This window comes from Anabas testudineus, chromosome 9 (genome assembly GCF_900324465.2).
Source record: "Anabas testudineus chromosome 9, fAnaTes1.2, whole genome shotgun sequence".
NCBI lineage: Eukaryota > Metazoa > Chordata > Actinopteri > Anabantiformes > Anabantidae > Anabas > Anabas testudineus.
The window spans coordinates 13,099,879-13,112,920 of NC_046618.1; the positions used below are offsets into that span (position 1 = coordinate 13,099,879).

Sequence of the window (13,042 nt, forward strand, 5' to 3'; positions counted from 1 at the left end):
GATAATATATGCATTCCTTGATACTGTAATGATACTACATCAGTTCACAAAGGCAACAGGGCAACAGGTTGTTGATATTGGAGGGTTTACCTTGAAAAAGTATTGGATGAAGACATTTATTTGTGTTTTTTTTATAAATGCATTTTGTCCTGCCGTTGGTTTTTATTTAAGCTAATCATCTAGTGTTTTTCAGTACTCATCATTTATTTCTGATAGGTTACTTTTTGGTTAGTTGATTAAAGGCACAGTTCTTGATTCTGGTAAAAGATTGTTGAGGTTTTATCTCAGCAGCCAAACAAATACACTCCTCCCTCTAGCATACCTTCACTGAGGGCCTCAAACTTTTATATTAACTTTTTTTTATAGTTATTTGTGTTATCTGTTGTTGGAAGTGGTGACTCTTGCACTTGGCTGTGCACCATCTCTTTGCTGTGCTACTGAATGTTATTCTGTAGTGTGATACAAAATAAGGCTGCATAGTGGAATAGAGAAACTCTCAATAGCACCTTGCCTATATCTATTTAAATTGAGATCCAAATACAAATAAGTTAAATGCATATTATCCCTGATGCCTCGATTAGCCTTGATGACCTCAGCAATGTAACTGTGATAATTCTGCACTATCTGCACCATGCAGGTCCTTGTGTTATAATTTTATTCACACTTCTTCTTTTTTTTGCAGTAGTGTGTGTTTGTTTGTGTGTGTGTGTGTTATATCAGGTCTCTGTCCCTTTGTCCTTGTTTAATCTAGACAAAGATCCCCTCTCTATAGCATCAGACAAAACTCAGACCTGTATTCAATTTTAAAAGAAAAAATGTCACCTTAGCCTAAACAGTTGAATGAATTAAACAAACTGGTGAAATAAGACATTACGATTACATTGGTGCAAGCGATTTCACTTCCCCAATTTGTTACAACATATTCCTAGTAACCCAAGGTTATGCTGAAATGGTGGTTTACTATGTGAGTTATTTCCTCAGAGTTGAAAGTTCAGTTTACAATATAACGCCTGTATGTCCAAATCCTAATCACATGCTGCCATGACAATGGAAACATGAGCCAGAAGACTAGAGTTGAGGATATAATTAGGTTAGGATGCACATAGAATCTGAGAAGAATTACAACCTGAGGTGTCAGAGGTGTTTCATTGAAATTGTAAAAATGATGTAATTTTTGTTGATGGCTTTCAAGGATATTGTGTGTAGGGCTTTTCCCATAGCTCCCTATGTGCTGACAGTCCTAGAGGGGAGGGTGGCCAGCTAATGGCAGTGCAGATGTTGGGTAGATTAACGTGAGTAGAAGCACGATATGTTGAGACCTGTTTTTAAATCATCTGAAGTGGTAGCTGCCTTTTATGGTAGCACATTTCATTATGATGTATACTGCTTTATAATCTAATTAACGGACCAATGCTGATATGTGTTGTACATTTAGCAAATGTTTTATCTTTTCTGAAAGGCGATCCAATTAGGCCTGCTGGCACTTTGTTGTTTCTCATTTTATCAGTCTGTAAGCTGGAAAAGATGTGTATGTGCATGAGCACTGAGCTGAAAGCTGATCTAATAGGCTGTGTGGTGGTGGAGCTCAGCCATGGATCAGTGACACACCACAGGAGCCTTGGCAGCCATGACAGTTTGATCATCTGAGGGATTGCATGGTCTTTATCAATTATTAAAATTAATCACCGTCCAGCAGCTTGCTGTCATCATTGTCTGTGGATCCTCTAGCCTCTTCATTTCTCTGACATGTCTATTTTTTTACGTGACAACACATTTGTCTAACTTCTAAATGTATTTTTGTTAGTTTTCTCTATTACTATGTGTTTTTTCTTTGACTTCAGTCTATGATTCTTTTTATTATTATTTTTATAATCACTTGTCGTTTTTGCCAACCGTTTCTAACAGCTCGACAAAACTATTTAGGATACATAGAAAAGAAACAAAACATTCCCACAACAGTGGGAATAGCGCCATGTCTCTTAAGTGTCTGTGTATGCGTTTTTACAGATTGGAGATCTCAAAGACCACTATCACTTCTTCCATAGTCGGACGATCAAGAGGTCAACTTTATCTAGCCGTGGTCGCCATAGTTTCATCTCCATGGAGCCCAAGGTAAGTCTGTTGTACTGTTTTATGAATTGCATGTTTAAAGTGGACATTTCAACAAAATAATCTTAGCTTAGCATACAATCCTAGCTTTTCTTGGATGGCTTGTGGTCAATGGGATAAAGTTTGCGCTGTTGTCTTGGAGAAGACTCAGTTGTCATTATGCTCAGTTGTTATCACCATGACAACTGAGCCAGTTCTATCTGCGAATCAATGTTGTTTTATAAAACATTTTATAAACATATGCTTAGAAATACAGAAAGCAAAAGTCAAAAGTTCATCTGACAAATTCTAAATGCTGGTTTTATCACATCCCTCAATCCAAAAGAGTTGCACAAACCAAACAACATACTGTTGAATCTACTTCCCCCCCACCAGAGAGAGAGAAGAGGTACACATGGCCACTTGGTGGACAGGGTGGTGCCCCAGAAAAGATGACTAGACGTTTTGCTGTATCTAAAATCACAAGGACAGCATATATTTGGAAACTACCAACTTAGCGGAATATCCATAGCAGTGTTTGTATACAGTCCAGGCTCTGTAAAGGGGAAACGCCAGTGTTTGTCCTGGCTCTGCATCTGTCTTTAGAGCTCCATGTACAGACGGCTGGAGTTTGACTGGTTTTTGTGTACACACATTGGATGGACAGTTAGAGGAATGTGAGAAGAATTTAGCTGAATTTGACAAGAAGTGTAAGAAAAACACTAAGAAGCACTATAGGCAGTGACTAGTGCGATATACTGGTTCACTTGGTAGCTGAAAGCTCTACAGAGCGCTGTGCAGTGAGCATCAGGAGGGGACTACTGTTGATTGTACCTAGCCATCCAGTGGGTATAAATTCATAGAAATTAATTACTGAAAACGTACTCTCTTTATCACAAAAAAATCATGGCACGCAACAATTCATACATCTACGAGTTTTACATTCACAAAATTACACTGTTTGACAGCATGCTGGGTACAGCTTGTCAGGTAGATGGCTAGTACAGCTGAGAGAGTTGCAATAGCAAAGGGATGGAGAACGGCGATAGTCACAACAGAGATGCACTAGGCAAACTTTAATAAAATCAGACAGAGACCAAAATGTTACATATTAAAAAGTTTCTGTAGCCACCATTGTTGGCAGCGATGGTGACACAAGGAACTCCCTCACCTCAGCAGAAATGAAAAGATGTGTTGGAACCAAGTGTATGCATTTCCTGGATTTAAGGCCAGTAGTGCCAGTAAAACAGTGAAGCTAGAGGGTCAGACATTGCTTGAAGAGGTTGTGTTCTTGAGGCACCACATATGGCAGGAAAAGGATTATATTCAAACGCTACCTTGGAGGTATGTCTGACTGAGGTGAAAATACTTCAGCAGCTAAACTGCTGTGCACTTTAAAGGAGAGAAATAATGAACTTTAAAGACTGGAATTTGTTAAACTGAGAACCAGGGGAATTGTGACTCAGTCATTTTAATAAAACATATTGTGCATTCATGTTAAGTGTGTTTCTTATTCTGTCTTCTATCTCATCGTTTCTTTTCAGTTTCCCTTCCTTTCTCTGTGTCTTGTTTTGCCCACCTGCTGTCCTGTCCTCACCTGTAATTCTTTTTCTCTTCCTAGGATTGTCTTCATACCACCTTTTCTCACTGTTGCTTTCAAAGTACTTGTCTCCCTCCGCCTGTCTTTGGTTCTCTTGCTCTCTTGGGCCTGACGCTGCGCCATGATGGAGGAAGGTTCGTGTCCTGATGCCAGCTGGCTGACAGACTGAGATTTTAGAAGACTAGTTCAGAGAGGAGAGGTTAAAAGAGAGAATAAGGAAAATGAGCTAATTTAACAAACGGAACGAGAGGAAGAGCTAAAGAAAGAAGCAACGAGTGGAAAGGTAGATTAGAGAAAGCAAATAAAGGAAAAGCGGAGAGGAGGAAAAGGAAAGAGCCGTCAGTGTTTTTCCCGGATCCGCTATCCTTTCAGTGTAATCTTTGGACCTGTCTGTGGGTGTGGGATCAACATGATGGCTATTTTGGCATCAGCGCAGTCTGGCATACTGCTAATGATGTTTTGCAATCAGGTTTTGTAATAATGACAGCCATGTGTGTTTGTGTGTGAGTGAGTCAGATGGGTGTAGTGGTGCCATGAAAGGCACACCCTGCCATCCACAGTACTCATTGGCACACATGTTACCATAGTGATAAAGCACAGCACAGATTACCACTTTATGGCATTCGCGTAACTGCAGTGTCACTTGCCTCCTAGGTCACAAACCACTTATTTTTTCAGGTTGATGAATGACTTTTACAATTTCCAATAAGAAGAAATTATTGAACAAGTACTTGGTATCTTTAGGTATGGTAATGTTTCACGAATTAAAAGCACATTTGGAATTTGTGTTTAGCTTTCTGTCAGTAAATGTAAAATGTTCTGTGGCACCAATTAAAATAGCATATGCAATCCTGCTTTCTGTATGGTTTAGGTAGCACTCAGCTTGCACCTTGCACAGCTATGCTGATGTACACCAATGACTCATTCATACTAGGAGTGCCAAGAGAGTTTGGACAGCCACAGACTTTTTAGTTGTAGCTCTGCACTGTCATTAGTTTTTGGTGTGAAATCAGTTCAAGAGTATTCAGTCAGCTTTGTTTGAAGTCTTTTTCCAGCAATTTGGAGTTTACTGTAAACAACAATTACAGTACTACAGTCTTTGTTTCTCCTTTTATAATGTCCTTTTGAAGTCTCTGCAGAGATTTAGTAGAAAAAAACAAATGCTGAATTCATCTGCGACTGTCTGTTCACGGTGTTGTGTTGCCAAAACGTGGTGTTTCCAGACGGTTTCACTTAGTGAGACTCTTGTTTACTTGAATCATTTATCCAGACATGTGCAGGGAAACTGAGAGCCAGGTGTGGTCTGCAGCTGAATCCTCACCAGGATACTCTGAAATGCAAAATGGCAGTGGTGACAAAATGAAAGTTCAGTGTTTTTTGTTATTTATGGGCTGCAGGCTTCTAGAAGTCATTCCACACAAGGGAAATATTTTACCATAGCAACTATAATGAGACTCCTAGTAGTCCAGTGTAAAGATTTCCATCAAGCCAGGATGGTTGTGCGACATTCAGCTTGTGCTGAATTTGTTTTGCTTTGAATTCGATTAACAGATGAAGCATTAAGAGTTGACGCCCTGAGATGAGCACCTACAGCTGGCCAGCACAGCTCCACGGGACTCAAACTGTCTGTGAAAAGATGTGACTGTATGCTGTGCTTGGGCTGAGGCTCTGATATGCTCTTAAGAAAGCAGAAGAACAGAATCTCGTCTTAGTCCAAAGGTTGTTATGGTTGTTCTGCTACACTAGCCTTTAACCCTCTTTTAATTCTCAGCTCTCAGGTCTTTTGCCTAGAACGTATTGTAAACAGCTTCTGAAAACCAGCAATAAAAGTGGATCAATTTGTTCTATTGAAGTGAACTCTTCCCCAGTTTCCCCTGGTTACTGACCAAGGCAGCAAGAGCCACCTGCAAACCCTTACACTGAAAGCGAATGAGAGAGAGAGAGCGCGGGAGGAAGGGGCTTAGAGTGGGAATGAGAGGGAAAGACAGGCAATCTTGGAGAGAAATGGGCATCTGTGGAGCAGAAGACCTGAAATGCATTGAAGGAGAGACGGTGAGAAAGGAGCAGACGAGAAAGAGAGATGATAAAAGTAAAAGAGTGAGATAGGAGGGATAGTTGGAGTAGAGAAAAGAAGAAAGGAGGACGACGAAGAGGTACAGGTGCTAGTAGATCATTCCTCTTCTCCAAGCTGGACTGGAAACAATGGAGCAGATCCAGTCATCATGCCTCAGAGCCTGGCAGCAAATTGGAACTGAAACAAAGGCAATGATACATGGTCAAGTTGGAAAAGCAATAATAGAGAGCAGCATCAGCTTTGTTTGGATAAAAGTTGTTGATTACCAATAATGAACCAGTAGCAGCACGAAGGTGCAAAGTGAACAAAATGACTGAAATGAATTATTTTTGGGCTAGAAGTGGCAGAAATAAAAACTGTAACACAATGTTAATCACTGAGTTTTCCCTCATCCTCAGTTAGCAGGTACTTTTGCTTTCGCATAGTTGGACCCGGTGCAACTGTTGTTTTTTGGAAAAGAGCAGTTGCTAGAAAAATCAATAGAAGGAAATGATCAGCCCTTCTGAGGCCAAAGACAGAGCTGTTTAAATGTTGTTATATTGTCAACATCCCTCACATTTCCATTGAAACTTCTGGATTTATTTACTTTTTCTCTGCCTGACTTGTATCTGCTGCAGAGCTACTGAATCTGTTACGACTTCGTAGGGTAGATCCTTGCAGAAGAACATGACATTTCAGACTCTTTGTTTTATCTGCATGCTCATTAGACCAGTTCAGCAAAATGTAAAAAAATGAAAATCCTTTAAATTCTTAGGGCTTGTCAGTAAAGTGAACCACACACTAATTGGGATTTAGCTTCAGCAGAATCATTTTCCTTTTCCCATCTGTAAAGTCTTTGCTCACTCATGTCAGCCTGTAGAAGAATTAATGGCTGTGGGAGAGGACTGGTGCTGATGTGAAAGGCAGTGATGCATTCATCGCCTGACCTCCCTAAAATGATCAAGTTACGAACAAGTGCAGTTAAGAGTTGCATTGCTAAAATGAGATTGTGGTCATCGATGCCATGCTAATGCATGCAAATTGTAATGATACACCAGTGTTTTTTTTGCAGATACACTCACGCACGATTTCTGATGACAGTGTTGTTTTGTGGCTAATGGCGCATGTAAACGGTTGTTTTGAAGCTGATGGTTCTGACAGAACTTGGAGTGAAATGAGCTGCGACCTTAGCAGACGGTGGAGCATCAGGCTAAAGCAGAATATCTTTTTTTTTTTTTTTTTTACTCTTTATCTCTCTTTGCCTCTCTATGGCCTGGTTTGCCTTTTGCCATTATTTTCCTCCATATCTTGCTCTGTTAAACTGGAAGTCGACACACTTGAGCCAACTGCAGAATAGTTTTTCTTCCCAATTTTAACAAGCTACATATTTGAGTTGTTCAATCAATGTTCTTTATAAAATTAATCATCCTCCCTTCACTTGGTGTTTTTGGTATTTCTCGCTATTTGTTTTCACTTCACTCCCTTTCCAGCTCTGCCTTTTTTTAAATTCACTCTCCTGGGACTTGTTCTCTTCAACTCTTTATCGCCTCTCCTCTCTTCTTATCTTGTCTCGTTGCCTCACACTCCAACTCTCCGGAGAGACTGGAAGATTGTTTCGGTGCATGAGACCAGATAATCACTCTGCCGTCATTATGTCAGCTATTCTTTTTTCAGTTTCTCTCGTCTCGCCTTCTCTCTGCCTGCTGGATGTATCGATGTGAAGAAATGCTTCGTCTCTGCAGTTGGTCATTGTTTAGTGAAGCCTCAGATTTCTGGGTCTAGTAAATGGAGCAACAAATCCAGCGCTCTTTCAGCGGGAAAATTATTCTATTGATTATCTGAGTGGAGTTTCTTTGTCTGTACGTTTACAGGTGATCATCATGGGAAGAGTGCACACAGACAGATGAAAACCTCTAACAGTACTTCAGCTAGACTAAACACGAGATTTCAGGGTTTTAAAAAGAGTTGACAGGGGCCAAGCAAGTGGGTCCAACTGTCTTTTTCAGATCCAACAATGCTGATTTTGAAATAGGAAAATTCCATTGAAAGTGGAGAGAAATTCCTGCCAAGGAATGCCTTAAGCCTTGAAGCTAGCCCATAACGTTTGAGAGATTGATGTTACCTGAGAGACATTTATGTCTTTGGTGCATATGTGTGCGTGTTAGTCTGTTCATTTTGCAGACGAGGAGAAATGAACTGAGAGAAAAGAAAAGAAATTAGTCTACACTGCAAAAACCGTGTAGACTAACAAGATTCTGGTAATGCTTTGTGAACATTAGTTTTCATGTCTACTTAATGGGCTGTACTTTCATTGACTGAGCTCACACATAATAAAAATGCAGTTCTCTTCTAGTGCTTTTTAATGCTTTGTCTTGATTTGTCAGGTGAGACTTTTTACCAGCCACATCCGTGCTCTGGAAATACTCTATATCTTTGTGAGAACACCTAATTACATAGGAACCTGCCACTGTTCGTCTGCTATGTGTTATTGTTTGATATCTCCTCGGGTTGTACCACCTTCTGTTTGTGTGTGTGTTTCAGGTGGAGTGGATACAACAGCAGGTGGTGAAGAGGAGGATCAAGAGGGATTACAAACCATCCCCTCCCCTTTCTCTGTCAAGCCCCTCCTACAGCAGCCCGGCCCAGAACAACATATTCTATAACGACGCCAAGTGGAGCAGTATGTGGTACATTGTGAGTACAACGTATACTTGTACCACACTTCACTCTGTTTGTGTGCTTACTGTACAAAATAAGAATATTTTTATATTATATATATATATATATTCATCACTTTGCAAGTCCACACTTTGCTGCTTTTCTCAGAGGTCTAGACACTTTTCTTTTCCCGCATATATTCAGTTTATGGGTTTAGGGTCATCTGAGGTCAGGGCATGGTCCTGATTACTGCAGGGTCAGTAGAGCCGAGGCATGTTTGTGTGTTTTCCTGAATGAAAGTTTGGAAAAGCCACAGTAATGACATCTTTGTCTTTTGCTGCCTCAATTTGAAAACAGACCATTATTGGACAAAGACATTACGTGTTTATTTATTTGTATTTGTCACAGGGTGTCCACAGGTAGAAATGTCCTGTTATGTGAAATGATTTCTGGTATGCACCTGTTAGTGCACACACTCACTGCTTTCAGGTTTACACTGCACAGATTAGCAGGCTTATCTCAAGTGTTTGTGTTCACATACTTTATGTGTGTGTGTGTGGTTAAGTGTCCTCAGCTCTGTCAATTATTAACTTACTGTAGATAACTCTATATACTTTGACCAAAGGTTTAAACATTTTTCTTTAGTACTGAACGCTCTGAACTTGGTGTGTGTTTGTTTTCGAGGAATGAAAAAACAAAATGCTTACAGTCTGTGTTTAAAAAATGTAATATTTAATTTTGTTCTGAATATTTTGAATGGAATTTAAAATTAGTATTAAAACTTACTTAACAGACTGAGGCATTGATTAGATTTTCATTCTGTGATCACACTGTAGTTGTGTACAAATTGTCACATTTAATGAAGATCTTAGTGACTCTTGTCACGTCTTCTTCAATAGTAAGATTACTGTTATAAAAATAAGTAAGTAAAGTAAAAAAAGAAATGCATCTAAATGTCACTTTAACGTGCAAGCAGATATAAACCTTTGGAACAATGACACTTGCCGTACAGGATGTAGGTTTGCTAGCACACGGCTTAATCAGACACACGATTACACAACTAGATAGATCATCTGTACGACAATAACAGTGTTCTTGTAAGAAGTGTTTACATGAGTTGTGACTGGTTGAGAGCCAGCTGAGTAAGAGTTTACATAGAACAAAAATGAAGGTGTTTAACATTTCACGTCTATGATTGAATGTCATTACGTTTTTGATTTATTCGTTTATTTTTGCTGATATTTAACTTAAGATTTTTCCATCAGTCTGAATTTTAACTCATTTGCACTTGTTTATGTGAGATTGTATTTCCAATGTTTGTGAATTAGGTGCTGGAAAAAAATGTCAATATGCCAGTACACTCTAAAACTCCTGTACATTTAAACGTATATCTTCAAGATGCAGATGGTTTGTGTGTTCTCCTTTATCTCATTCGCTCGGCTCACCCCCTGCCTCTTTCTCTCTCTCCAGCACTGTAATGACGACGTCCATAACTGCCAGTCAGACATGAACATCATGGGGGCATGGAAGAGAGGCTACACGGGCAAAGATGTGGTGGTGACCATACTAGATGATGGCATTGAGAGGAACCACCCAGACCTCTTTCAGAACTACGTGAGTGTGTATGTATGTGCGTGCGGGGCGGCTGCGTGTGTGTGTATCTGTGTGCGCACATGTTTAAAGTTGAAAGGATTCTTTGTAAACTGCCAATGTTGTGAGACTTGGGGAGTTTTAGGTAAATCACTTCCAACTGCTTTACCGTTTATCTATGAGTGTGTGTTATTTCGCATGATTAACAGGTCATGAGTGTCACGAGGTTACACTTTACAAATATATTGACAGTAATGATCTTTTTGGAGGGAAAACGTGGTTAGATTGTGAGATATTTAATAAAAGGTTATGATAATATTAATAACAGAAATTACATTTTGAATTAGGAAATAGCTGTGTTTTTTGGCATATAGTTAAACCACGATTCCAAAAGCAATAGATTTATGTTACAGAAGACTAATGATGTGGTCTGGATCAGATGTGTTGTGGAATTAATTTCCAAAGAAAGCTTTCTCAAACCTGTGGGTATGCAGGTATGCTTTGTGTACATGTTAATTTGTTTGGGGTTACATATTTTATGTGCATGCTGAGGTATGTTTGTCTGAGACCATGGTCAGATAGAATAACTTCTTGGCCTGGGGCAGTAAGTAAGACCGTGAATCAACTCTGCAGATAAAATAATTCACTACCTGTTCGACAGCCCCAGTGCTGCTGTTATTAGCTACTCTTAATGCCTGCATTTGTTTATGCCAAAGGGCAAACAGCCTGGCAGATTGAGTTAGCTCTCATAGCATTCGATTTATAAAACCTTTGTGAGTGGTCCTAACGTGAACAGTTTGAATAGCTTAGAAAATCTTCTTCCTGTTCGTCTGGTCTATTACACTCATACACACAGACACTGATAGTGCTGGGCCCGCTTTTCACCTCCGTGTCTCCTCCAGGACCCTCAAGCCAGCTTTGATGTCAACGGGAATGATGTGGATCCCATGCCCCGATATGACGCAACCAACGAGAACAAGTAAGAAAAATATCTATTCCAGAGTTGGTAAGGAAAAAGAATGTAATTGTAATGGCTTACAGTAGGATTTGTGTAGTACTTACCATGTGGCTTTTTTTGGTGTAACACTAAGCCACACGTGTTTTTCTGATTGATTTTTACCAGAAGCTCTGTGTCTCAATATGTTTGTATTTGCTGAGTCCTAACCTTGTTGTGGGTGCAGTGAGTTACATTAGTGTGTTTGATTGTGACATTTGTGGGTGGGTTGTGGTTTTTCTGTTTGGAAGAATTGATGTGCATATGTGTGTGAGTGTGTGTAACTCTGTGTGTGTGTGTGTGTGTGTGTGTGTGTGTGCAAGAGGGGAAAAAAGACACTCTTTTGTCCAGGCACTTATCTTGTGCCAGTTTGGCTCAGCAAGTGAGTTTTTTTGGTGTGTGTGTGTATGTGTGTTTGGCTGCGGCAGCCCAAGTGCCTTGGCAGTGGCTCAGTCCCTGCTGGTAATGCATTGTCTTAAAGAGACATGAGGCCTACGGGCGCAGTTTATTGAGCTAGTTTTCTTTTAAGGCTGGATTCATACTTGAGTATGATGTTATACTCTGTGTGTGTGTATACACACATCTGATTTGCCCTCGTTGACTTTTCATATTGCTCTTTGTACATCAAATTCTCCTGTGGGATTTAGAAACTGGAGCTCTGTTTCAGTTTAATCAAAACGCAGCAGTCGTGCCTCTCGTGGGGGCTGAATAGATGTGAAAGGTTTGCGTGAGATGACCGGTCATGGTGCCCAAAAGGCAAGAAGCAAACAGAACGTTAGATTTCTGAGGCACAGCATCAACTTTAGCTACGTCTGGCACACTGCAGATTGTTGTCAAACTTTGTGTTGTATAGCAACAAGAATGATGTAATGCTTGTGGATTTTAATCTGTTATATGTCTGCAAGCAGCGCTAACAGCTGTGCTTTGAATGTAAGCAGGAAGACAAGTTAGTACGCTGCATCAGTTCCTGAAATAGGTGTGTGTGTATGTGTTTTCTGAAATAATACATTTTTAATATTTTTGGCAGCCATTACATTTCCTCAGTGGCCGGCCATGTTAGTGTTTTGAAAACATATAAATTCATTCAACAAATAAACGGGCATGCTAACACTGAAAACAGCATAATTAAACTGTAATTGAATTTTAATTAAACTGAAATTTTATTACGCCTGATTCATAAAAAAAACAAATATGTCTTTTCGGTTGCTCAATTCAAAATGGCCAGAATACACACGGCTAAACCAATTAGAAATGAGTCTGTCTGGCTGTATCCTGTGAAAGCTTCTGAAAGTTAAAATGTCATGTATCACTTCCAGTGACTTTTATCCTTCGCATAAACATGAAGTAGTTCTGGTTGACAGAGAGAAATCCGTGAGTAACTGTGACACAGATGTGTAGAAAGTGGAAAACCAAGACAAACACAATGATTTTAAGAACAGCCGGACTATTTTATGGATTAGTGGAGAGAAGTGAACTGTGCAAAGACTGTTGGAGCGTTTTGAAAGAGGAGCCAGCAGTTTGGCTCATTAACTGTGATAAAGGGGCCTATCACTGATTTGCAACCATGTAATATGTTTTAGCTTCACCCACACACGTTTGTGTTAGTTTTTTCCTCTAAAGTTGTGGCATCATTCCAACTCCACAGAGGATAAAAGCAAGATTTCCACATCTGAACATCATTTTATTTTAATGTCAAATTAAGACGCGAACTGGAAAAGATCACCCAGTTAGCTTTTCTCAGTACGATAATGTAAATACGTAAATAACATTAGGCTTTCCATTGTTTTAAAAATGTACAAGATGGAAACCTGTTGTGCGACTTTATTATGTATTAAGTAAAGGTTGAAGTTATGAATCCCTGTTATGGATAATTTACCAGAATCACTGGGATGTTATCTTTGAACTGACTTTGGTACAAAATGGCTGCAACAACAGCTGCAGCTGTAGGTTCGTTTCTGAAAAGTTTAAAAGGACTAAACAGTCAGATCCGCTATTTTTAGTTTGCTGAGCATGGCTTCTAAATTTCAGTTTACTGTATTGGTTTATATTTTGTATATCA

At 39.6% G+C, this 13,042-nt stretch overlaps 1 protein-coding gene across 3 annotated transcripts in view; it reads left to right on the forward strand.

The window, feature by feature from the left end:
- pcsk5b (proprotein convertase subtilisin/kexin type 5b) overlaps positions 1 to 13,042 on the forward strand; it is a 61,086-nt gene that overhangs the window by 2,925 nt on the left and 45,119 nt on the right. For all 3 annotated transcript variants that reach the window (XM_026343887.1, XM_026343888.1, XM_026343886.1), the window contains exons 2-5: positions 2,008 to 2,112; positions 8,283 to 8,435; positions 9,870 to 10,013; positions 10,892 to 10,968. In XM_026343887.1, the coding sequence (XP_026199672.1) occupies positions 2,008 to 2,112; positions 8,283 to 8,435; positions 9,870 to 10,013; positions 10,892 to 10,968 (479 nt within the window). The remainder of the gene's footprint in view (positions 1 to 2,007; positions 2,113 to 8,282; positions 8,436 to 9,869; positions 10,014 to 10,891; positions 10,969 to 13,042) is intronic.